This window comes from Microchirus variegatus (genome assembly GCF_963457635.1).
Source record: "Microchirus variegatus genome assembly, chromosome: 7".
NCBI lineage: Eukaryota > Metazoa > Chordata > Actinopteri > Pleuronectiformes > Soleidae > Microchirus > Microchirus variegatus.
Window position 1 is genome coordinate 21,229,797 of NC_139808.1, and position 27,769 is coordinate 21,257,565.

Consider the following 27,769-nt stretch of genomic DNA (forward strand, 5'->3'; position numbering starts at 1 on the left):
CTGGTGGGCCAAAAGCCACCAATTGCAGACCACTGTCCTAAAATATAAACTATACCAAGAGTGTTTAAAAACTGAGGAAATTACAGCAGGGATACTGCATACCACACAATCAATAAATAAAAGATACACAGCTCAAAGTAAATAATTGGACAAAAAAAATAGAATAAGAAGAGGAAAACTATATAATAAAACTATAATAGAGACACAATATCCAGCTGCGATAATTGCACATGACCACCATATTGCACTTATCTCAGTAATGCACAAATCCTGCTATTGCACTCGAGTTAAATAAACAGCATGGATTACACGGACAGATCTTTATGTCTGTAGCAAAATCTTATTTCAAATCCTAACGGCACAAATTGTTTTGTTTTTTTTTGTTTTCATGGGATGGATCATCCAGTATTTTCTGTGCTCCTCTTAGAAGCTGCACCATCTTACATAATAGTGCATCACTCTCTCCATGCAGAGAGGATACTCAACCTTTTTCATCGCATTGCTTTTACTTGAGTTTCATAATACAGTTTGAAATAAAGCTGCCTTGACTATATCATTATTTAAACCATGAAAATACTGACCCTGCCTACCTGCCTTTTCTGTTTCCTGTGAATCCATAAAAAAATCAGGTTTGTATAATAGATACGGAAACAATAGGGAGATATTAGAGAGTGTGCATGGTACAACAGAAATGTAGATACACTGTGTGATACATAAGGAGTGAGTAAGGACTGTAGTGTATTTGTTTAGTACCATCGTGGTTGGACAATAAAATCAGAAAACTACAGTTGTGTTGCAGCGGGCCACAAGGTTTCCCCAAGGCCCTCCCTCTAAGACGTTTCATTATATCGTCAAACAAGCATGAAAATCCAAGAATAGATGACATTTCTTTGACATCTTTTACAAAGTTATCCTATGGACGGATATATAAATGGGTTAGCCCGAGTGGAAATTAGTTTTCACATGACCCCCACGCATCACATGACCCCCAGCAGCAGCAGCGTTAGCCGCTGAAGTGAACCCCCAGTTTTGTAGCCCTCCTCCCTGAAGCTTTACGTCTCCTCTGCAGTAACACAACGCTCAGAAGGGAACAGCTCCAGGCTTTTCCTTCAAATTCATTACTGTGTTGTTTTAACATCATTATTGGGAACTTTTTTGTGTTTACACAGAACCTTAGACCAAAATCCTTTAGTTTAATAAAAGTTATGTCTCCGCAATAAGTCGATGGTATAACAGTGGTATCGTGATATCATGAGAGCTACCATGACCTAAAATCATGAAGAAGAACTTAAGGTCAATCAGAATCTGTTATTTGGGTGTGTTTTTTTGAAACATTTTTGCTTCATTTAAAGGAATGCTGCTGTGGTTTACTGGAATACATTAAATATACTAACCTATTTTTGTATAAGTGTATAATGTTTTTGTAGCCTTAGAATAAACCTTTCATAGGGGCAGCCTTGCTTTAAAGTGCAAAGTTTCTCCAGCAGCACAAATGGACAATAAACCCTCACTTTTTATCCCAGATATCTGTTTAAATGGGAGATTTCAAACTCAAAGCTTAATGTCCAGAAGAGGGCACTGTGAGCACAACTTGGCCTTGGATAGTACTGAATGCCTTTGGCCCCAAAAAGAAGAGTGATGATATGTGGTCTTGCTGTGAAAATGGAGGACACAAGCAAGTTAAAGTGTCCCCCTGAGTGGACAATCATGGACAACAAAGCATCTGAATGGCAGAGTGTGGACAGTTGTCCTGCTTTTACACCACTACAGGAACAAGAGGCTGCTTTTTTACTTGTTACAATCTGCAGTCTCCACATTAGATGTCACCAATTCTTACACACTGGACCTTTTTTTTTTTAGGATTTTTGTCCTTGTTTTGTTTCAGACATTTGAAAACGATGATAAGCCATCCATAAATATTTACTGTGCAACGACAATAAAGACAGAAAAAATTGTATATTAACTTCAAAATCACCAATACTTGCAATAAATGTTAAATAAAATGTTGATAGATACTATTGTGTCACAACGGCAGGCCAGATGTGTACATGTGTTTATCTCTTGCTCCTCATGTTAGTGTCAGGTGCACAAAACACAATCTAGCATTTTTCAAGGTGATGCAGGTGATGACCTCTGACCTGGACGACTGGACTCTGCTGAGCTCAGATTTAATGACTGCCTGTTACTCTTCAACCATCAGCCTCTTCCTCTTCCTCTCATTCACTGATTCACTGTCCACTCGTCCTGAGGTGAGAGGGAGAAGAGCAGCAGCAGAAAAAACTGTTATTTGTGCTGTGTGTGTGTGTGCGAGAGAGAGAGCGAGAGAGAGAGCGAGAGAGAGAGAGAGAATATGGAAATAGTATATCAATAGGTTGCCTTGTTGAGGTGCCAGCACTAATTTGCATGTTTTTGTGTGTGTCTGTGTAATAAGACAGGAATGGATATGCAAAAGAAGTGACTGGAGAACAATAGAGGTCGTAAAAACTTGCATTTGTTCAGAATTTACCTGTGTAAAACTTTGGACAGATCCGCTGATGCTCGAGAAAGGAACTAAAGATTTTAGCATTTGTAGCTGATCTTGATTTCTGATCCTTTCTTTTTTTTTTTAAGACAAATAAATAAGGGGCTCAGTATTTGGCGTGACCCAAACATGTAAGATAAATGTCTTCTCTTTTTTTTTTGCAATACAATGGAATAAAACATCCTCTTGTCATCATATATGTATTATACTGTATGTACACACATATTACACATATATGTGTCCAAGTAACTGCCATCGCTGTACAAAGAAATGTAAGAAATGTTTATAATGATGGCAAAAGCTGCTAGAGAAGAATAAAACCCTTTAGTGGTGATTTGTTGAAAAAAATCACACAATGACTACCAAGCTGTAAATAAGGGTTTTGAAGAAATTAAATCCTACATAGTGCTGCTTTAAAGGAAGGCGGAGGACACTGTCACAGGTCTGGAAGAAGACCTACACATCATCAAGCAGATGGTTTAAATGCTGTGTTATCAGTGCATGTTGCAACACAAAAGCTGAGAATATGTTGTTTTACTGTGAAACTGAGGCAGTTTATTCTAAAAGGAAGTCATGTCAGACCGTTTAAAGGCAAAAAATAAAAATTGCAGTATTAGATAATAAAGGCAGGATTGGAGGAGCTGATCAATCATTTCATAATGAACTTCAAATGTAAATCATATAATCTGAGAGACAGGTCCATTCTGTTTTTACGGTGCCTATGCTGCACAGAAAACAACAAAGAAAAAAAGAGTGTGGAGGTCAGTTGTATAATAAACAAAAAGAGTTTTAGAGATGGATCAATTGCCTTGAGTCATCCGTCACATATGGAAAGAGTACATCTGTCCATGATCTAAGAACACAGAGATACGATCATGTTTAAATTATTATTCACGTTATTATATCGTATTTAAATCCCATTTAAACTAGTATTTAATTAACCTGCGGATAAAACTCAGCAAGCAACTGTTTTTCCATGCAGGCTTCCTGTCGACTGCAGCTTCATGTTTTGTGAAGACATCCTTAAACAAATCCTTAGTTATTTTGCAGATGATTACTTTTTATACACAAACATTAATCAAATGTATTTCTGCAGACTGAGTCTCACCACCACGTGTTTCTGTAAAGAACAACCTTGACTTACATTTAAATATATACCCTCAAATAATTTAAATAATAAATATCACTGTATCAATGTATGAAATTGCATTGAATACATATTTAAATATGCCAAGCTACTGTTTGAGCAGATAAATTAATTTCAACAATACCCAATGTCCACAGTTTACAAAGACATCAAAAACAACAAAAAAGACAGATGAGAGACGAGGGACAGGCTTTCCCAGAAATGGAGAAGTCAAATGAAAGAGGCTGCGGTGGTATTAATTAAACAGTGCCCATTTTAATCATAACTAATTATATTTGCAGGCGTGGTTGGAGAGGATTGGGGAGCTGAGGGTGATTGTATCTGTGTCTGTGCTCATTAGCTCAGTGGAGCCGTGTGATGGTGACATACGGCTTCTGTCACAGAGTAATCAGCGATGAGCATCGTCTCCGTCAGAGGAGGCTGATACTCTTCAAACTGTGACTTTACCACAGGTTGTTGTAGTAAAAAAAAAAACACAAAATCCAAAACGGAGCAGCTTGGGTATCACATTGTGACCAAAAAAAAATCACACAAATCGAGCTGCTTTCAGCTAATGAAATGTGCCGTCAAACAATTCTAAAGGGGTATGACAGTCTGGAGTAAGCTATGAATATATTTCAGCACAAGAGAGCACATTAGCAGCCTGAACACCTCCCCACTGGGTAAACTGTTAATTAATGTTGCAGCCATTTATCAGTCAAATGGCTGCTAATTAGTCTTTTCTATCTCCTCTGCTTTGAACCACATTTTAAACTCCGTTCTTGCCCTCCTCCTTTGCTTTGTCAATAATCCACCCACCATATATTCTTCCCCTCTGTGTTTTCTCTCTCTCTTTTCTCTCGCCTGTTATCTCCACTCATCAGTGACCGATTCCCAGCCTTTAAACATCCAGGAGCTCAGATGCTGACCCTCAGCTACTGACTGACCTGGAGGTCATGAGCAAAAAGAAAAAAAGACTGAAGGGAAATTATCATGTGTCTTATCTCTATGGACAAGATTTAAAAAGGAGGATGATTTAGTGGTGAAGAATATGAGCATGAGGTCGCATTAACAGGCCCAAAGTCTCAGGAAGAGCAGTCACTGTGAGCACTTCCCCATGTCAGGGGTCTAGTCCTTGTCAAGGCTCCATGAAAATTAGTATGTGTCTGTGTGAGTGAGGCCTGAACGAGTTTGGTGGGAAGAAAATTCTAATTGTGAGAATTCAGTTCAAAATTCACTGTGTAATAGATTTGAAACTATACCAATAAATAATTAGCCAATAATGGGAAACATTTTATTCTTAGAATAAGATTTGGAGCACTGGGTTCAGGACCCGATTGATGCTTGCATGTTCTCCCCGTGTGTGCGTGGGTTTTCCAGGTTCTCCGGTTTCCTCCCATAGTCCAAAAACATGCAGATTTGGGGATTAGGCAAACTGGACACTCATTAGCCATGAGCGTGAGAGTGGATGGTTGTTTGTGTCTATGTGTCCCTGATGGACTGGTGACCTGTCCAGGGTGTGACTCTGCCTTACACCCTATGTCAGCTGGGATTGAGAGGAGGAAAAAGTGGCAGATGACTGAGTGAGTGAATAGATAATTAGGTTAGAGGAAATAATAATAACTATAATCAGCTCTCAACTCATTTGACAATGGTTTAAAATGTAACAAACTTTTGTTTATATTTAAAATGCATGTACTACAATTTAAAAAAGAGAAATGCACGATCATTTCAGGGCCAATAATTAATCAACTTTTTAATTATTCAGATAATGTAATTTAATGATAAATAGTTAATGGATAGAGCAGAAAAACATGATCGGTCATCACAACTTTAAAATGTGATGAAGCATTAGCACATGACACATTAAGACATCAACTCTATTCTCATGAAACGATGAAAACCTAAAGATATGAAGCATTTCCAACAGATAGGAGTTATATTTTCTAATTTGCATAGAAGACAGAATCAAAAACGGCTATTTAAATTGCAACCTGTGCACATTGCTAATTGTGTGTGTGAGCAGAGGTGAGAACACACTCGTGGCTGCAGTCTCACAGTCTCCTCTGTCCACAATCAGCTACTGCCCTAAAAGCAGATTATTCAGCTGAGTCCATGACCTCTGCACCTAAGCTCAGAGGGGACTGTAGTGTGTGTGTGTGTGTGGGGGGGGGGGGGGGGGGGGGGACACAACAAGATTAGCATGCATCTTAAAAACATAGGTGAAACATGCTGCAGCCACACACAATGTCTGTGTCATCACTGCATTTTATTTATTTCTAATACGATGGAAGACAGTGGCATTACAAAAGTGTAAAATTCTGTATACGTTGCTATGATTTCTACATTATGATGTATAAATGTATAAATGTAGATTAAATACAAAAAACCTGACATGCATCTCATGCTCAATCGCAGCAGTGACTCACATATGAGCGGCCGGTGTGATTATGACATTACGGGAAATATTTAGGAACCTAAAAGGTAATTTTCATTATTCCCTCATGACAAGCGCAATAACGAGAAAAATGTTTTCAATTAAAAAAAAAAAAAAAAATAGAATGGATGGAGAATGAAAAAAGAGGTGGAGCGAGAAAGAGAAACTGGAGAGACTCGAGAGTAAAAAAGCGACAGATTTTTTTTTTTCGTCTGGTTTTCTATAAGAGGAACAAGAGGAGATAAGACTAAAAGGACTGTCACTCAGAGGAACAATCCCTCCAGTGTCCCCTCTTACTCCTGCTGCTCCTCCCTCCCTCCCCTCTCTCTCCAATTTCCACAGATTCCTGCTGAGATAGAGCTGCTGTTCACAGGGACAGTTTGCTGACATCATCTGCTACATACTGAGTGTCCTGCACTCTCGCTGCACCGCCTTACAACACGTAACGGTGACAGTGACACATAAAACAAACAAAAAGAAAAAACAGGGGTGTTCATATTTTCAAGAGCAACCTTTTAAGTATGTCTTTACATTTCTATTCATTTGTGTCCCTTTATTTACATTTCATCCTGGTTATTTTACATTATTTTATTTCCATCAATTCCTATTTTATTGTTCATTATTTATCATTTTAAATGGAGATTGATTTAATTAAATTTTTCAATCCTACCTGTGGTTTATCTTAATTCCTCTCCGCTCCTTTTTTTGTGTGTGTTTTTCATATGTATTTGATCTCCTCTAGCTCTTGTACGCACACATTAAATGTGTTTGTTGAGTCCTTTTTTCTTGTATTTTTTTGTTGTGTGTGCTATAAAGTTTGTCTGATTGACTCGGTAGTAACCCGTTTTCAGCAGGAGCGTCATTTTGTTTCCAAAAAGGAATCTTTTAGATATCTTGTTGGGTGTTGTGTTTTTAATACATTTCTCAAGAAATGATGCAGCGACGTCGTAAAATAGTGCCAAATGCGTAAAATCTGATGTGGATCCAGATAATGATCTGCATTTTGGGAATCTGAAAATGATATTATGACTGAGGCTCCTGGTGACTCAGAAAGCAGCCTCCAGATAAAGTGATGCTACAGCCCTCGACAGCTAATCCACCTTCACTTTTTTTTTTTTTTAAGGCTTTTTAAAACATATTTGTAACTTGAACACAGCAATTTAACAATAACTCCTTTGCAGGACTATGCAATATGAAATGCAGCTCCCGCCTTCATATGATTCAATATACAACTTTTTTTATAGGCGTCTTATTGCAGGGATTCTGGGTTTAATATATATTATAATAGGTTTCCCACAGTGACATCAAGATAAACTGTCCATTCTGCCCTGAAGCATGAATGACAGCATAACAAACAAACCACATAAACCCAGAGTTAGGGTCCAGCATCACGTGCAGTAACTGTGATAAAGGTAAGGATGTCGCATGTGGATTATCAGACCAATAACTGCAGCTGCAGAACAACTGTATACTTACATTCATAATCAATTGATCTGTATTTACTCATTTTTAATTATTTGTTTGGTCTGCCATTTTAAAATAAAATGTATTGTTTTGTCAATTCAGCAGTTCAAAACTACACAATATTAACATTTTACTAGACGGTCTTCACAACTGTAGAACATACATCCATTTTCTACCACTATCTTCCACAGGAGGGTCGAAGGGACACATATAGAGACAAACAACCACTCACTCTCACACCTACAGTCAATGTACAGTGTCCAATTTACCTAATCCCTAATTTGCATGTTTTTGGACTGTGCGAGGAAGCCAGAGGACCCGGAGAAAACCCATGCACACACGGGGAGAACATGCAAACTCCATGCAGAAAGGCCATTGTTCCAACCGGGGCTCGAGCCTGGGTCTTCTTAATGCAAAGGCAAGTGGCCAATGTGGCCAACTGTAAAACAATAAAAGTTTTTTTCTGATTATCACAATATGTGCCACATCATTTTCTGTCAATCTTTACTAACTACTGCAGTGTCAGCCATGCCAGGTCACACAGAAAGTAGCAGTCAGAAGTGGAGTATTAGCACAGAAAGGTCTGCCTTTATTTGTTAAAGATTAGTATCCTATTCAATGTATATGCAACTTCTCATATCATTACTATTCGGGTCAAAAATGCTGTTAAAGAAAAGGGAAAACATCTTAAAATCACACAGCAGGAGCCAATGAATACAAACCCAAAGCATGACATGACCTTTGGCTCAGCTGCAGACACAGGCACAGTCAGTGAGTAAATAAATGGGGGGGGGGATCTGCTGGTTCAGGATTTCAGTGTTTTCATGCCAGAGACGACTCAGCTGATCTGAAAACTGAAAGATTTTGGTGCTGATCAAAAGAATTGATGCAGACTTAGTCAACAAAGAAGAGGAAAGGAAGTGATTTTATAAGACAAATCAAAAGCATCAGGTACAAACTGTGCCGTCTCCATCCTTGTGATGGAGCAAACAGGATTAAGTCCATCTCCATAAAGCAAGATAAGACGACCCCTGTTTCAAATGCGTTCGGCATTCCACAATCATTACATTTCATCAGACTGTCTCCAAACCCAAAAAAAATAAACTAACAGAAGAAAGTTACACACGCTCCTGCCCTGATACAGAGGCTGGTATTCCCCTCACCTCTGCATGACCTCTTCCTGTTCTTCCTGTCTCCAGCACTGTGACACGGTGTCACACAGTATGTGTGTGCAACAGAGGTCAAGACTGGACCATTTTCTTATGTGGATCAAAAACAAAGCGCTTAAAATGCAAGTGAATGCCAACAGGCTGAGAGTCTGCTTTGGGCTCCTCTTCATTTTCTGGTCCACCTTTGTTTCCACCCTTCCCTTTCTTCTTAGAGGCAGCAGATAACAACTGCTTGGTTTCTGGGCCAAGACCCTCTGAGGAAAAGATAAACAGACAGGTCAAGCCAAGGGGGATAAATATCTTGAAGTGTGTGTAAAGTTTAATGTGGAGTTTCTCTTCTTCACACATTACAACTGTGGAGAAAAGCATTATGGCATAAAAACTGAAAACAGCTTCTCTCCAGTCTTTTTCTTTTAGGTGTGTCTAGAAATATGGCTTAATGACGCACTGGATAGTTACCATAACTCCTCCTCAATTGCTGTAACAATATAAAAACCCTCAGCGCGCTTTACCAGTGATTTACCTGTTCACTTGTGAGTAACTGCACCTGCTCCAACACTACTGCCTTAGACAATTTATCTTCCCTCAATGCCAAAACATGCAGAAAAGATTTTAAAGCACTTTCAAATTCCTAAAAATGTGTGTTGCACGTTCATGTTGGACTAAGACAATAATTTGGTTTTCTTAATGTAATGTAAACACATTAGTCCAACTAAAACCAACTAGTCAGACTAACATGGATTATATGATTCATAGTCCGATTACTCCTGCATGAAAACGTTTAGTTGAAATGGAGTAGGACTTGGTGTTCTGCGCATGCACCAAAATGTCCTCCCCGGTCTTTGATGATGACGTCTGCAAGAACGAAAGTTACGGAAAAGATCAACATCTGGACTGAGGAAACATATAGAAGACAACACGATCCATCTCACCGTTTGCTGTTTGTTTTTATGTGTTTTAAAGGTCAACAGGAAACTGATTCAATACACACTAGCAAATAGAAAGATCAGACATACATGGCTAAAGAATCGATGTTCTCCTCCACATGTATACTCAGACTCGGCAGGTTGTCCGGTTGCCTGTCTTAGTCGAACTACGGCCTGAGCTCGATTAAACTGCATGTTAACTTACTGAGTGATCAGTCTGATAAAGAAAAGGGGGGGAGAGGTGGTGACTGAAGCAAACGCAGTGCTGTGTAACAGTATGCCATTAAAACACAGCCAGAATGGTGTCTCTTCTTTACATTTATTTACAGTCTGTTTGTTGAACAGTGATTTGAGACCAGAGTGTTAACATAAAAAAAACGCACAGATGAACAGTAACGTTCAGCTTCTGTCGTCCCCACTAAACCATGTAAGTTGTGTGCATACAGTATGTGTTTGGCTCCTCCAGTGGACACTCCCAACCCGTGTTCCACAGCAGAGAATGTTGCTGAATTTTACATAATTTAACACTCAAATATGACGGGGTGCTTTGTAACACATTTTCCTTTGGGGTGACAAAGATATGTATCCTCTGTTTTACACACACTTTAAATTAAAAAATAAAAATAAAAAACAGTACTGTGCAAAAGGTCTTTTGGGTTTGTTCATGTCTGTGAAATTAGCAAACTGTCTTTGACTAATTTTACTGTGCTTAACGCTTGTGTAAGTAATCGAGCATGTCTTTTTTTCACAGCAGATATGTTTCACCATGACATAGGTTTTACCATACGCATTAATTAGGGTTCCACTCCAGTTTTAAGAGAACCAGGCTCATGCTATTGTTCAATTGTTCAAGTAGGTCACACTAAATACTTGACACTTTCTCACCTGTATAAGCTGTTTTTTATCTGAAAAATGTCTTATTTTATAACTGCATACACGTTCTGAAAAAGTTACGTTGGGTGTGTTCTAATAAAGTGACTGAGAAACATTTATAGTGTATCCTCATTATAGCAGTACAGAAAAATCTATTACATAAATAACTTGTGTAAGAAATCTGGAATACAGTGTTATGTGCAGCACTTAGGTCAAAGTAATCATTTCAGTGAGCAGATATATCTGATGAGTGATAGAGATCTTTCCTGTTATGTGTACAGTAGGTGCTGTATCAGTGCTGAAGCCTGTTTAGTGAGCTGACCTCGAGATCAACTGATGTCTTCATCCTCCTGATGTAACTGATCAAAATGTCTACACCGCTCCTGGAGTCTCGGTCTTATGGTTCTTCCTCCGCCTCATCCTGACACAAGATAGACCCTGATATTATGGTGTCCTCTATCAGCCGACACTCACTCATCGCTCCCCCTGCACTTGGGCTTCATTCTCAGCCTAAACAGCTTCCTGTGAATGCTTCTGTTCATTCCTCTTCATGCATGCACAACAAATTCTTCACTGGCACCAGGTCTGCTCCTCCGTCTTTTTGCGAGTGTGTATTTTGAGAATTAAAAAAACAGAACAAAACAAAAACCGGCTGCTTGTTTGCTGTTTTGCACACGGAAGGTAAGAAATGTTCTGGGTTCAATGCTTTACATGCTGCCTGTCTGACCTCACGTACAACGGCGCCAGCATTATTCTTGTTATCTCTCTGCCAATGTGAGGGTTGTTATGGTTGCAGAGCAGCCAGAAATCTCGTCTTGTTATCTATGATCAGCTGAAAAACGTCCATTTACCACCACATAAAACACTCGTACACCCAAACTAAAATGTTTTGTGTTCACATACAAGGGACACAAAAGAACTGCATGTTTTTCTTCAAATATTTCTCAGAATTTATCTGTGAAAACACATAAAATCCTTTAGCACATCTACTGTATAATAAAAAAAAACACTGCAGAGGCTTAATGGAATGGGACTATCACTGAAGTATTTGTGTCGAGATAAGTGCAAGTGAAGCGTGCACTCGTGATTTGACTAGTGACCTACTCATCGGGCAGCATTTATCATACAACGTGCAAATTTAACAGCACACAGAATAACTTTGGGGAATTGGCAAATAAAATGGGGTCAGCACATTTATTTTCGGGGGTGACGCATAAAAGCAGACTTACACCACTGTGTTTTTATTGGTTAGAGCAGATAAGAGCGTGTAGGAATGCTAATCTACCTGCTCCCTGCACCTGCAGGAAAACTGCAATACATTCACTGTGAGTGAATCAAATACCAGCAGTGACTGTTGCTCAGTGGTGGCACATATACAGGATACACTGACAAATACAAGCGCCGGCACATAATTAGCAAATAAGTGATAAAGACTTAATTACTCGATTGACATAAAATGAATCAGCAACTTTCTTGCAATCAATTAAGAGCATAAACTACGTTCTAAATAAAGTAGTCACCACTCTCTGATTAAAGCTTTATAAATGTTTGCTTTACAGCCGCTGCCTACTCTCTGATTAATTAGTGACAGCTCCCACATCAACATTCACCGCTAAATATCGACACTGCTACTCTGCCCGTCTCAGAAACACATCGACAGGTCCATTTGTGAGCATGCTCATCTGTCTCAGCATCGAACATGATTTTATGTGTTTTATTTGTTTGATATAACGTGAAACTATTCAGTTGAATATATCCATATGACAAAATAGACAATAAAATATTTGGGTAACACTTGAGATTAGGGAACAGATATTCACCATTAACTAGGTGCTTACTAACATGCATATAGGTAGCATACTAGCCCTTTATTAGTAAATATTAAGCATGTATTAACACCTTACGGAGGAAAAATCTTAATTCATGTCGTAATAGAGGTAGAATAAGGTTATGTAGAATATGATGTTAATACGTGCTTAATGATTACTAACAAAGGGCTTGTATGCTACTTATATATGTTAGTAAGCACCAAGTTAATGGTGAATATGTGTTCCCTAATCTAAAGTATTACTAATATGTGCATTGAAAAACCTTATAGAAGACAACATAATGAAATAATAATTTGCACCATGGGACTGTTATTCACTATCTAAACAAATGAAGAGAGTAGGATTTAGGGTGCTTATCATGACGCAACACCTGCTCTGTGGAAAACTACCCGTGTCCTTACCAACATCTTACTACTGCTGACTCTTAATGACAATGACCACACAGGAACCTCTAGGGACACCATAAATGTCTGTTATATCTTTAATGAACGGTTAAAAAGTAGGAAAATCACTCAATATTAAGTGTTTATTAATATTGAACATGTTCATTCTGTCTATGGTGAGACACCAGACTATCATAGGTTTATTATTCATATAAAACTGTCATAACACTGTTCTTATTTATAAGTATATCATTAAAAGAGATCATGTGTCATTTATATCAGTTATTTGACCTACATCCTAATCAGCAGAATAGTACCATCTTTGCTCTAATGCCCGTGGGGAGTCTCATATGAACACCACTGAATGTCTGCTTTATGTTCATGCCAGAAGATGTGAGTGTCAGTATGTCTGTGATTTCTGTGTATGCAAGTGTGAGGCAGAGAAGAGGATGTACTGTAGGTGAGGTTCTCTTTTCTAAATGTTTTTGTTTTCTCATCCCTCCTGGTGTGGAGCCGTGGGTTTGGAGCAACAGAAGGTAAAATAAACAGAGAACAGACTTCCACCGGAACACGGGCAATCCCCAGCGGAATCCTGGGAATGTGGTCCAGGATTACCACATCCTGAAAACTACTTGTAGAACCCCAAAAAGTAAAGGAAGGATTGAGAAAGTGCTCTGGATATGTGTATTGATGGACAGGAATACTTCTTTATGCAAGGCAGTGTGAAACTCCCATTAATATCTGCTGAGACGCATGTTAAAGTTCTTACCTGGTATGCGGATTTTGAACTTCCCGCTCTGTCCAAACCCACCCTCGATCACGCCGCTCTCACCCGTCGACAGAGTGACCTTCAACCCCACGAAGAGCTGGAGGTTGGTCTCCTTCTTGAACAGGTTGCGACCAATCAGAGTGTAATCATCACTCACCTAAACCAGAGAGAGAGAAAGAACAATGTGAGCTGGAAGATTAATGACAGACACAATGGAAGATGTGATGCTCGGCATTTAAAGCTCCAGTGCGTAACTTAGGGATTTCTGTTGATGTTATTATTCTGGATTTATGATTTTTTAAACGGCAGCATTCACTTCTAAAACTCTTTGCGAGCGCTTCTTTGTGTTTTCAGTTACACTCTAAACTGTTTTCTGACGTTGCTTACTTCCATCTCGACAAAGATAACCAATACTGGGTGAACTCATTTGACAACAGCTTAACATTTGTTTATATTTAAAAGTTACGCACATAGTTTTAAATAATTTGCATGTGTGTGGTTTGATTATGATTTGATTGTGTTCTTCCTGTTCCTTTATCTGGTGCCACTGATAAATCTTATAGGTTGTCATGGTTTTACCACTTGTTCATTGTAGCGGCATGACGGGAAAGAGTTGACATTCTGTGCTCCAGTGCTCTCATTACCCGAAACGCTAACCATCGTCATCAACCACGTTATTTGATGGCCTGTCGTCTACTTGTCTAGCAGCCTCTCTTTCATCCTCCTAAAGATTTTACGCTATATTTGTTTGTATTTCTTGCTTATCATCCATCACTAAGTCAATCTGACCTATCACTAATGTGATAAGAAGAGGGCACCACTCTGTCTCCTGCCCTCTCTCCAACGCCAGCTTTTCCTTTCTCTTATTACTAACTCTTATTCATGATTGAACATTTGACCCCGACGTCCCTCAAGCGTGACTGATGGTTTGATATTTTTTTTTTTTTTAAATTACAGTCGATATACACATGTGACAGAGCATAAGAATTGTGACTGCATGAGGCCTTCGTATCTCAGCAATGCCAGAAATGCGTTCTCTTACCAAAGGGAATTCTTCAGTCCCGAAACTTAACTGCCTTTTTCCGGGCGACAAATGCAACGTCACATGACCACCGTCTGACCTCTCACAACACACTGTTCTGATCCTTAGGCAATGACTAAAGCTGTCAACAGCCTGAGGTGTGAACAGCAGGGAAATGGTTCACACACTTGACCCCTGACCTAAATCTCACGCTGCATGACACCTACAGTGTGCTGGGGTGCAGACACATGAAAATGCAAACTGCACGAAGTCAATGCTTTTTGAAAGATTGTTAAATCAGATGTTGAAGAATTAGATAAGATGAGATATAGATCAGTCTGAACTTAGGCTTGAAATTAGGACAGAATGCAACAGCAATAACACAAACTAAAATCGAGATGGCGTGTGTGTGTGTGTGTGAGAGAGAGAGAGAGAGAGATAATGCTGAGGCAGAGAAGAAAAGGTAGAGTCAGGTTAACACACAGATATGTGGGTATTCCTGTGCCACTCAGGTGTGTCCAAACAGCGCCAGCCTCTGACAGCTAGACAGGGCTAGTGGCGTCAGGCGGCCACCCACACACACCTCTGTGCCTCAGCACATGCTAAGGCATGCGTCTGCAGCCATGCCTCAAACGCTGCTCATCAGGGCTGCCTATACATGCTTGTTTGTGCGTACGTGTCTGTTTATGAATATACAATAGGGGCTCTGTCTGAGAGGCACGCTCCAGTGCCATCAGCAATGAGAAAAATCCAAAGCAACCAGAAGCAGAAGAACAAGGAGGTGGAGAGGGCAAAGGAGCAGGGACAACAATCAAGGGTTCGAAGAGAAGTTGATAAGTCATGCAAAAGAACACTTTAAATAACAACTAGTGAATATCCACTTACCCTCTCCACTTGTCCCTCCTTATGTTTGGTCTTGTAGATGCGCAGATTAGGCAGTGCAGTCTCGGCATAGCTTTTATCTTCAAACCCCTGTAAAAGATGGCCTTGGAAGGCCAACCGGCATGCATTGGCGTGGATGTCACTGTCCAGCTTGGAACCAATCACGAGGCAGAGTGAGGGACATGTGACAGGCCGCTCAAACTCTAACAAGGCCCACTGCTCTGGGTCAGGTCCTGAGTTCGCCTCTCCCTGACCTGTGACATATTCATCCTGGTAGAAGTACTCCCTGTCGAAGATGAAGGGTTTTTCCGTGGAGCAGGGCAGTGATGGAGGTGTTTTAGAGTCACAGGAGGCCTCAGAGGAACCCACAGGAGGCAGACCAAAGAAGGTAACCTTCGCCATGACTGTCTCATGACCCACAGTGATGTGAAACTTGGCACGAGTGGCAAGAGAGCCCTTGAAGTAGCCTATCTTCTTGACAGAGATGACAGCTGCGTAGAGGGTGCGCAGGGATCCTGGGGTGCACACCACACCCCGCTCTAATAGTTTAGGATCAAACTGTGTCACACAGACTCCCACACGATCCCCCTGCATGGCCCCTGTTACTGGCTTCCGAAACATCTGCACCGATTTGATCTTCTTTGTCACCTGATATCAGAGAGCATAGAAGACAAAAAAGTAACAACATACATGACTGACATCAACTTAATACAAATGCTAACAGAAGGGATGGTAAACGCTACTGGATACACACAATACAGATAGATTTTATGATTAAATATTGCATTTCCATGAGTCACGTTTTATTTAATATTTAAACACTAGACAATATACATGGACAAATATATAAAGCATGAAATGAAATACACAAAAACATCAACTTATCTCCACAGTACAGGAATGCTATTTTTAGTGAGGCCAATCAATTCCAAATGAAAAAATTAAACAGTTACACAGCTTTTAAACTTTGATTTAAATAAAATACAGCATTGGTAAAAAAAAAAAAAACTAAACTAAAAAACTTGTTAAAGTTTTTTCATTATCGTTAATGTAATTTTCAGAAAAACAAACTAATCAGTTGTCTATCTATCTATATACAATAGTGGTCATGGTATCTGTGGTTGTCCTCTACCACACAATATCAGGAGAAATCGACCAGGAGGAAGCTCGACAAGGACTGTTAATTTAGCCATTTGCTGCCACCAAGAGGTGAATGTGATAATCGCAGACCAAACTGCTGAGCGGAGCTGGAAGTTTGCATCTGTTCTGTATTACCAAATTTTTGTTCAGCCAGTCCACCCCCGTCCCCTCATCTTTCTCTTACATTAAACTGACACATCCTCTGAACCCACTCAGCCATCTCTGCCTCTGTCTGCCCACTTCCAGTCGACTGAACTTCTGAACCTCTGTGGTTTCTACAAAAGCCTTACCAGCTCTCAAGAATGCCACGTTCCTGTATACATCAAAGATTCTGAATTCCCGTCTGTCTGAATCATACCTTCAGTGCAGGGATTTCCACGGTGTCGTTAATGGCCAGTGACCCTTGCAGGATGGTGCCAGTCATGACTGTTCCCTGACCACGGATGGAGAAGCAATGGTCTACAGCCATCAGGAGGTCACCTCCAGGGTTTCTCTGAGGGAGGTACGTCTGTTTCTTCAAAAGCTGTGACAGACAAAAACATCATCACATTGCAAGGCCAAACTTACAAAAATACTATAAAAGCAGATTTATCCATATCAAGAAAAGCTAACTCAAACTAAGTCTGACTTTAAGGTGGTCACTTCCCCGTGAACTGTACCTCATAATTAACATGCTGATCTGAGCCCAGCAACCCTGAATATAAAGTACTATACATCTTATTTGGGTTTCCAGTCTGTTCTCAATTTTTTAAAAAACAGGGAAAAAAAACAATAAATAAGTACTGACATCAGCCAATTGCTGATTATTGACATGAAAATAAGAATTAAGAAATGCCAGAGATTTAACTGCACCAAGTTAAAATCAGTCTGTTACATAATGCATTCAGCAGAATGATTAATAATGTCTTGTTTTTAAATTGGAATTAACATCATTCATCGAATCGTATTACACAGCAACATGAGCTTCTTTGAGCAATATTAGTGGTAATGGAGAGGGCACCAGTGTGTTTCCAGACTTTACCTCAATTAAGTCTGGCACTCCCTGTGGTTCCTCTGTGTCCGGAGCCTCTGGGCCGCCAGGTTTCGCTGCCACAGCAATCACTGGACATTCCTTAAATCTGGCCCACAGAAAGAAAGAAAAAAGTTATCCACCAATTACTTCATGCTTTGATGTTGAAATAATGATTTCATTTGCTTAAATAAGCAGATTTTTTTTAACTGGGCCTGACATACAGACAGCTAAAGAGATGTATTAATCAAGACACACTGAATGAGGCATTTGGAAGGAATAGGCAGCAGTGACTCAAGGGGTAGAGTGGGTCATCCACTAATCAAAGGGTCAATGGTTTGATCCTTGGCTCCTAAAGTTTGTATTTTAAAGCGTCCTCAGGCAAGAACACCATTAACCCGAGTGCACCACTTGTGTTTAAGTATTTAATGTCACACAAAAGCCCAACATATAAAGCACTGTATGCCAAAATGTACGTATACTTTACTAAAAAATGCCAACCTGGTGGTCTCCAGTGTTTTGTGCATTCTCTTGGTCATCTTCTCGATGGCACTCCGTCTCTTGTTGGGTGGCAGGAGGTCTATCTTGTTCAGGACCACCACCATGCGAGGGCAGGTCAGCTCTCCTATCAGCAGACACTCTGCAGTTTGAGTCTGTACCCCCTTCACCACATCCACCACCAGCATCATCAGGTCAATGATCTGGGCACCTGTAGAAAGCAGAAAATAATGCAACCAACAATTAACCAATTATACTTGACAAGGGAGAACAACTCAGTTATTTGCTTTTTAAGAGAGATTTCCACGTCTCTGTTGTGCTTCTGTAAAAAAGAGCAAAAACTCTTCATAAAGTCTGTGAAGAGAGTATGAAGTTGCCAACTGCAACACAAACAGGAACGGACACAGACGGCTAAAGTTGAACAGTTGAACAAGCAGAGAAATTAGAAGTGGGGTGCATAGAGGCAAAGAGACTAAAAGGCTAGAGGGTTGAAACTAGAGCTGGAGCTCACTTGGTTGTCTTTCCTTCCCCTCGTTCCTTTTCCTGACTTTGGCAGTCTCTCTTTCCTGTGCTCCCCTCTTTTCTATCCCTCCATTTGGCTCTCTCTCCTTCCTGTGCTCTCCCCACTTGAGACAGGAGGTGAAGTTTAATACATACACCAATTCCCACACTTTCCTTCCTCCCTAATCTACAGCATGTGCCACCTCACCTCGCTGGCTCATAGGTTTAAACATTTAGTGTTTGAGCACCTCTTTGTCTGATTTACAGGGGATACATGTTAAATATGTCTAACGGTGACTTTAAGCTTCTAAAACAGTTACCCCAGTTCCTATTCAAAACAGTGTACAACATTGAGTATGCCACCCCAGAAGGTTTCCAAAAACACAAAAACATGTGCTGCACTTACAACCTATTTGGTTCATTTCCACATGTCAGCAACAGGTGGAGATTGAAGGTGAAAGTGTGTCTTCTTTAGAGCATCACATGATGACAAGGTTACAATAACTGAGTGTTAAAACGTTACAAACATTAAATATCTACCCATGCACACAGACACATCTGCCTTCAGATTCCTCTCTGCTTTCACTCATCTACAGTATATTTTAATGCATCTCCACTGCAGACCCTCACTTTGCCAAGGTGTTTGTAAGAGGGATAGTGAGGCTTTTAAAGTTTACTCCTGTCCAATCTTTGAGTTTACAATGTGAGATGTTTTCTTTGTTTTTTAATACATCTGTCAAACAAAGTCTAAATGACAGGAAGTAATCATCTGGTTTAGAAAACCCTACACCCGTAATTAATTCTATCTATTTCTACATCTCAACTATGATGGCTACAGAGAGAATGTGCCCCCTGCTGGAGACTTTGTCTTATTTGCCCATACAGTAAGAGAGAGATATTGTGACTTATTCTATCACTCACCTGGGTTTCTGGGTTTTGTTTCTGGTTTGTTCAATTTTAGTTTAGTATCTTTTTTTTCAGTTTTCAGAGCTACCATACTGGGTAGGGTCTCCACCACATGTTGGCCCTGTTCAGACCTGGTATTAATTAAGATCTGATCTGAACCGATCAGATCACATGCACACAGCCTTAATTATAACTGTCCACATCTGATATTAAAATGTGTCTACTGTGACCATCAGATCTGGCAAAATTATATATTTAGGGAGTCTGACTACACATAAGTGTCTGGTGGTAATCTGTGTTAATAATGTGGTGTTGAGATTCTCCATCAGTGTGTTATTCTGCTCATTCTGAAAATATTCATGTTCTTGAGGACCAATCAGTGATTGAATCAAGATTCTGGTCCCTATCAAATTGTGTTTCCACTTTATATGTGAGCTCTGTATGAACCATGGTTCTCAAACTGTGGTACATGTACGACCAGAAGTGTGTGAGCTTCCTCAGAAATACTGTTCTACTGTATATACCAGGGTATGTGAAGTATATGTGAGAAAGAGGAAAAGTCCTGTGAAAGGTCTGTAGCTGTATCTTAACATGGTGATAATGGTGTTACTTTGAGAGCTTAATATGTTCTCAGGTGGTACTTTGTATAAAGAAGTGAAGAACCACTGACCTAAAATGTCAGAAACATGTTGGTCATTATCTTCCAAACCTCAGGGTTTTGTTTTTTTTAGCTTTTTATCATAGTTAAGCAAATGAATCGGAGGAAAATGTACATGTAAGAATAAAAGAAAACAGAGAACTTGTTTCAATAGAAAAAATATAGATAGCGTTTAATTTGGTATTTGATTAACAATCAATGAATTACTGGAGCCTTACAGTCATAATACCATGCCTGTGGGCACCCTATGATGGTTGTTAGACATTTCATCTGCTGTCAAAGTGACATTTGGCATCAAAACATGCAGAGAACTCGAAGAGCTCACCCCCAATGATGGTTCGGATCAGAGAGGCGTGTCCTGGACAGTCCACCAGTGTGAACTGAAGGCTGTCATACTGCTGCTGTGCATCGTCGTTGTCTCTCAGCTGATCGGGTAAATCCACCGTGAAGGAGGAGAAGCCCAGGTCCAGCGTGATGCCTCTCTCACGGGACTGTGGGTTCTTGTCGAAGGCAGCCGTGGAGGCGGTGCTGCTCAGCGACCTGGCCAGCGACGTCTTCCCGCTGTCGACATGTCCGAGCACTCCAATGTTGAAATTTAACGTTTTAGTGCGGTTGACTCCAGCACACTCAGACATGTTGACCCTAGTCTGATGTACTGTAAAATGGGCTCGTGTGTTTTCTTTCCTCTAACCTGGACCTTGAACTCAGCTCCACACGGAAACACCAGGTGGTGCAACAAACGGTCTCCCTTACGTTAATTAAAACAGAAACACACAACGCTGCAAGCTGTCTTAATTCGTTTGTGGCAAAACAGAGCTATCTATGTATGTACAGAACATACGACTTAAGGATGTGAGTGACAGGACAGCATGCTAAAGCGGTAGCTAGCAAAAGTTTTTTAGACAGGAGAGGGGAATGGGTCTGCCACAACGAGTTTTCTTAAACCAAATCTTAATTGTTAACTTCTTAAATCGTCAGGGGAAACATGTTTTATAAAACCCTGCGTTCCTTTGCGAGTCTAGTGTACTCACCGCAAACTTTCTGGTCTTGTTTCTACTACGACAAATTGCACTGCAACACAAACGGAAGTTAGAACTCTTGGGGCGGGGGTTTCACTGAATGAGTGATGCACATTTTAGCCAATGAATGAGTTGATTGAGTTCACATGATCCAATCATTTTACTGAATAGTCTTAAGTGGGCGGTACATCCGCCGATCGCTTTTTCCATAGTAACCCACATGGAAACCGATTTCCCTTGATGTTCAAAGGAGGAAACTGTCCAGAGACTTGGGACAACCTGCGTACTTTACTCACTCTGGACATATATAAAGTCATTTTTGCTATATCTGCACATGATTGGACTTTATAAGGGACTGAAAACAACTGGCAAAGCCTTGAATAATAAACAGTAGAGGGCAGCACAACTCCGCACAACTACGTGTAGTCTGCCAAAGCCAACACTTTAGAAGAAGATCCCCCAGTGTTTTGAGTTTCGGCGCCGGTTGCGGCGGTAAGGAATTACCTGAAGCGTATACTTTTTTTTATCTACCTGAACATCGCTTCGCAGCTCTTGCATCAAGTATATCTCAACTATGAAAATCGAGGAGGTAAAAAGCACCACCAAAACACAGCGGATTGCCTCCCACAGTCATGTTAAAGGACTCGGGCTAGACGAGGCCGGGAATGCTAAGCAGAGCGCATGTGGTCTGGTCGGCCAGGAGGCTGCGAGAGAGGTAAAACTCATCTTCCATTGTACCTGCGGTATTCCTGATGTTGTTATCACGTTTATGATAAATGTCTCGTATATATCAGAAGTTTTTACGATGAATATGTTGTCCGCTGTATTAGGCGGTACACTCAGCTAGCTTAGTTAGCATAGTGGCGTTGTCCCATTCATACGGAGGTGAGTTAAAGGGAAAATCCATGCATCACAAGTCATTCATTGTTGTGTTTCACTGTAATAAACATTATATGTATACGTTTTTAACCGGACTGTATAATTGCAGCATGTACGAACCCTGGAAATGACCTGGAAATAAAAGCGCTTGTTTTTTTTTTAATTGAAAAACAATTAAAACGTACCGTAGCGAGATATTTCAAAACAAATGCAAAAAATGTACAATGTTTTTGTTTTTTTTAATCTAGTCGCTGGTCTTTATATTTGAGGCCAACCTCAAAATAAAACAAAATCAACCTCTAGCACGATAGTGTTCCCTCCATTGTTGTTTGTTTTTGGTTTCCATGGGTGAACCTGACCCGGAAGTACTGATCGACATGAATACACGTGAGCTCTAATATAGCTGCATTACTTTATTATTTTTATTTATTTATTTATGAAAAAATAGAAACTAATGCAGACATTTAACCAAGCCTTTGAATAAGCTGTCTCCCAGTTAAAGGAAGGACAATAAGTCTGTTATATAATAATATAGTACTAATTCATCCATCTACAGAAAAATACTTTTGCACAATTTAAACTATTTCGATATTTTTTCTCATCATGGTATCACTATACATGTTACTGTATCCTGTATATGATTATAAACGGAAAATGTATATATTGTTTTCATCTGTTGTTGGAATGAAACTTGCCCATTATTTCTTTTTTCTATAATTTAAAACGATAAATTCATATATTTAATGAAAGGTAAAGTTGTAGCACTAATTGAATTAAATTGCACTGCTTACTTGAAATGATATAAAATGTGTTAGTTCAGGCACAATCGTGACCCTACATTTGTAGTAGACGGATGTTGACTATAGCGTGTTTGTTTGTGCTTAACAGTAGTCTAACACATACATGGTTAATAATGAACAATAAATTAATAGTTAAATAAAAATATGATTTGAAGTCCCTTCAATGTATATCGTTTGTGTCACCCTTTAGGCTTGTGGCATCATTGTCGAGCTGATTCGCTCGAAGAAGATGGCAGGAAGAGCAGTGTTATTGGCAGGGCCACCTGGTACAGGGAAGGTAAGTGTTCAGCATACATACAGTAGGAGACTCCTGATGTTGCAGCGTATCTTCCCCCCTGAAACCCCCCTTTACCTCTCCTTCCTTTAGACGGCCCTTGCATTGGCAGTAGCACAGGAGCTGGGAAACAAGGTGCCTTTCTGCCCAATGGTCGGCAGTGAAGTCTACTCATCTGAAATTAAAAAAACAGAAGTGCTGATGGAAAATTTCAGGCGAGCCATTGGTGAGTTTCAATTAAATAATTAGTTTCAAATCAAATGTTGGTTTTTAATCCCCACACAAATCATAGTAACCTAGGTTGATGTTTTCTGGAAGGCTCTAACCTGTTGTGATTATGGATAATCAGCTCAGCATGAATTCATGAATACATTTCTTAGAGCCTGTTCAGACCATGTCCAGATCACACTGAGTACAGGTCTCTGATAGGGTTTGAGGAGGCATGTCTCCTCAGGTGACATTCTAATCTGCAGTTTTTTTACATTTCTCATTGCCCATACATTGCTTTATTAGTCTCTTTTTTCCCTCTCTCTCCCCCTGTCACTTGCACAGACACACAATCTTTACAGTCATTAAAAACAAGAATTATCCTGAGCAACAACACAAAAAGACTAAACCAAATGACCTCCCTCCCTTCAATTTTGTTTAAGCGCCAAAACTTGATATGAAAAACAAATTTGTTGAACTGAGCATTTTTGGTTCTTGAGTTACAGTAAGACACTGAATTAATTTAGTCCTATGGCCGTTACATTGTTTGATGTAAATGGCTAAATGTGATTTCAGCTCAGTTTCCTAGTGAGGATGCATAATATACCATCATTTTTATGAGCTGAAAGTCAACATTCTACAGTGGATTTGAGAAGGAAGGAAGGCTTTAGGGGGGGCGGCGGCATTTGTCTGAGTGGTGATGGCACCTGTCGCAGGGGAGGAAATGGAGCTTAGGCAGAGGGAGAGCTGGTCGTCAGCACCTTCGCTCCTCCCCTAGAATAAGATCCACTGGAGGAGTGGGTTTCATTTGAAGGTTGTCATCACCTTGTCAACAGACAGTCCCTGCTGTCTGACCCACAGCACTAAGGACCTTCCACCTGTGTGCTGCTCGTACTCGGATAGAATGTGATCATGTTACACAGAATTATGCCCAGTAATTTCATGGGCACGCGCACACGTGTTCTCTTTCAGTAATAAACGCATTGTTCAGCAGTCTGAGGGATGTGGCGGCTTAGCTGATACAGGAATATAAAGGCCTGATGTGTTTGGGTGTGTGTGTGTGACTGATGTCGCCTGCCTTCAGGACTCCGTATCAAAGAGACCAAGGAGGTGTATGAAGGGGAGGTAACAGAGCTGACCCCCTGTGAGACTGAGAATCCCATGGGTGGTTATGGAAAAACCATCAGCCACGTCATCATTGGCCTCAAGACGGCCAAAGGCACAAAGCAGCTCAAGGTCAGACTGGGAGCTACATTATGTTTTATCCACTTTCATTTGAACTTGACTTACTATTTAAACAAAACACTTTTATCTATGTTGTATCTAACAGTGTCGTAAAAATTCTACATTGAATCTAATCTATATTGTATTGTTTTTTTTATCTGGTATTTAAAATGTAGTCTCTTTGCTGTGTAATATTTAAACAAAAAAAATATTCAGGGTTACGTCAACGTAACGAATCTCTTGTCTTGTTTCTTTAGCTGGATCCTAGTATTTATGAGAGTCTTCAAAAGGAGCGTGTGGAAGTGGGAGACGTCATCTACATAGAAGCAAACAGTGGAGCTGTCAAGGTATCATCATATCACTACAATGTGTCCCTGCTTTGATTGGCCTGCCAAATATTGTAATTCACCTGATTGTTTTATTTCACAGATTAAATATTGAAAGTTCAAGCTTAAAAAGAAAATGTTGTGTTGTCCAAGGTTGAGTGATTTCTGTCTCGCCTGTCCTCTTCTGTCCTTCATGGTTATGTACTTTCATCTCCCTTGGTTCTGCTTGAAAGCTCTGCTGCATTTCTGCTGTTCACTGGAATGAGTCTCTCTCTCATTCCTGCAGCTCTGCACTCTTCATCTATCTCACCATCTCCTATAGTGCCTCTTTTCCAGCAGCAGTGCTTGTGGCCTGTGTTGACAGGCTCTGATGACCGTTCCTTTAATCGGTACAGGTGGGCTGAGGGCGCAGGACGGCTCTTGTCAGAGGCCAAAGAGAACGGGCTGGGCGACACATTTGTTGCTGTTGACAGCATCTCATGACCTGCCTCAGCAAAGCCTTTCATCTCTCGGTTGGGCCTGGCACTAGGTTCAATCATACACCTGCTCGGCCTCCTCTCATGTATCGTCTTTGTTTCTCTGTCGTCCAGAGACACTCGGTTCAGTCAAAGCAGTGGGTGGTTAATTAGTTTGAAATTAGTTTTGCAAAACGATTCACATACTTTGCTATTATACTTGCAGAGACAAGGTCGCTGTGACACATTTGCAACAGAGTTTGACCTGGAGGCAGAAGAGTATGTCCCACTGCCCAAAGGCGATGTCCACAAGAAGAAGGAGATCGTTCAAGACGTCACATTACATGACCTGGATATTGCAAATGCCAGACCCCAGGTACATTACTGCTCATAACTACTCTTTAGCATTGTCTCAGAGAGTTATCCCTTTTATATTTGAAAACTAATCAATCATCAATTTCTGATTCAATCCTAGGGAGGACAGGACATTCTCTCCATGATGGGACAACTGATGAAACCAAAAAAGACAGAAATCACAGGTAGGAAACGATTTACAGCTACTCCTTCCTTTTACATATCCCAATCTCACTGCTCTAAAACAAATTAATCTAAACAGGATTTTGACCAGGGGGAATGTTTGAACTAACCTTACTTTTCATAACCTAGCGACTTAAAATTGATCCTTTGGTCTTTTGTAGATAAGCTCCGATCTGAGATTAACAAGGTGGTGAATCGGTACATCGACCAGGGCGTAGCTGAGCTCGTACCTGGTGTGCTGTTTGTGGACGAGGTGCACATGCTAGACATCGAATGCTTCACCTACCTACACCGAGCGCTCGAGAGCTCCATCGCTCCCATCGTTGTATTTGCGTCGAACAGGGGGAACTGTTTAATTAGGTGAGAGGTTTTAAAATGTGTTTCTCTATAGCAGGGTGCACAATCCTTAAATGGACCAGAGACGTATTCTTGCGAAGATAAAGATTTGTAGATTCAACACTTACCTGTCGTTGACCAGGGGGACGGAGGACATCAGCTCTCCACATGGGATTCCTCTGGACTTGCTGGACAGAGTCATGATAATCCGCACCGTGCTCTACACACCGCAGGAGATGAAGCAGGTGAGTCTGACAGTCAACGCATGTCTCCACGTGTGACGAGAGACGGCGAGCGAGGCATGTGTCACTGATGCAGCTGTGATTTGCAGATCATCAAGATTCGTGCTCAGACTGAGGGGATCAATATCAGCGAAGAAGCCCTTTCACACCTGGCTGAGATTGGCACAAAGACCACCCTCAGGTAATAAAATGGCCGTCTGAGCAGCTTTACATCAAGTGTTCCATTTCATTATCTTCTAAAAATAAAATGGTAGGCTTATTGATGATAGATGTGAATGAGTGCAGTGAAAAACATTTTTCTTTACTATTTGTGATATATCTTATTGGAAACCATAATATTTAGGCCTGTTTGGTTCTAAACATAAAGGAAAAAGTGACATCAGCCTATATTTTTGTGCAATTGTTGAAATATAATAAATGCAGAACGTTAACGTGTGGACCTGAACATACTGAGTGGCTCCTGTCTGTTTGCAGATATGCCGTGCAGCTGCTGACACCAGCCAACCTGCTGGGCCGTGTTCAGGGAAAAGAGAGCGTGGAGAGAGAGCAGGTGGAGGAAATCAACGAGCTGTTCTACGACGCCAAGTCCTCAGCTAAAATCCTGCAAGATCAACATCATAAGTTTATGAAGTAAAACCGGTGTTAGTTATTTCACAGAATATAGAGTGCATCTCCAGGACGTGTTTCATTGCTCACTTCAATCCTCTGCATTTTTCCCCATCGTCACTTTCACCATCACTCATTTTGTTCTTCTGCAGCAAGTGTAGGAGTTTTGTCCTGTTTGAGTTTGTTTTATTCATTCCGTTTGTTGATGGGAATAACTTTTTGAGTAAAAGTGGGGAAAAAAACACAATTTGACTTGTTATCTTTAATATTGTCTGTACAAAAAAAAAAAAAAAAAACACATTACGTGAAGTAACTTATTTTGTTATTTTACATTGTAGCGGGCCCTTGGCGTTCACAAATAAGGCGGAGAGAATCAACGGGTGCTTAAATTTTATTAGTTGACATTGCACCGTGAAAACTATAAAGAGGAAATACAGAAAGGAAAAATAGGAAATTAGATCAAATACATCAGAGAAATATTTCATTCATACACATCAATACATTTATTTCTGTTCAATAAAAAGATTAAAATATACATTTATTAAATCATGTTCAGAATCATTGTTAAAACTCAATCGGACCATATCAAACAATGTGCACATTCCTCAGAATTAACTGAATCTAGACATCCCAAGGATAAAAACAATTCAGAAACTGAGGTCCACATACCTCGTTTTACTATACCAAGGGAGCTAATTGTTTGATTCAAAGGTGCCATCGGGGGAAACCATCTGCCTCCTAACAACAATAAA

General features: G+C 40.2%; 2 protein-coding genes across 2 annotated transcripts; one reads left to right on the forward strand and one right to left on the reverse strand.

Moving 5' to 3' along the window:
- Nucleotides 1-8,789: 8,789 nt before the first annotated feature.
- On the reverse strand, nt 8,790-20,747 carry eefsec (eukaryotic elongation factor, selenocysteine-tRNA-specific; the record flags this gene model as incomplete). Its single annotated transcript, XM_083892951.1, has 7 exons — nt 8,790-8,971; nt 13,498-13,654; nt 15,404-16,048; nt 16,899-17,063; nt 17,562-17,658; nt 18,051-18,258; nt 20,438-20,747. The coding sequence occupies 7 exons, from the start codon at nt 20,745-20,747 to the stop codon at nt 8,790-8,792; spliced, it is 1,764 nt and encodes a 587-aa protein (XP_083749077.1).
- Nucleotides 20,748-21,705: 958 nt separating this feature from the next.
- ruvbl1 (RuvB-like AAA ATPase 1) lies at nt 21,706-27,045 on the forward strand (the record flags this gene model as incomplete). The annotated part of the gene is made up of 11 exons (XM_083892379.1): nt 21,706-21,846; nt 23,001-23,087; nt 23,178-23,310; nt 24,376-24,527; nt 24,773-24,862; nt 25,523-25,672; nt 25,772-25,835; nt 25,995-26,193; nt 26,312-26,414; nt 26,501-26,592; nt 26,886-27,045. 11 exons carry the CDS (start codon nt 21,706-21,708, stop codon nt 27,043-27,045), a joined length of 1,371 nt encoding a protein of 456 aa, XP_083748505.1.
- Between the last annotated feature and the right edge of the window lie 724 nt (nt 27,046-27,769).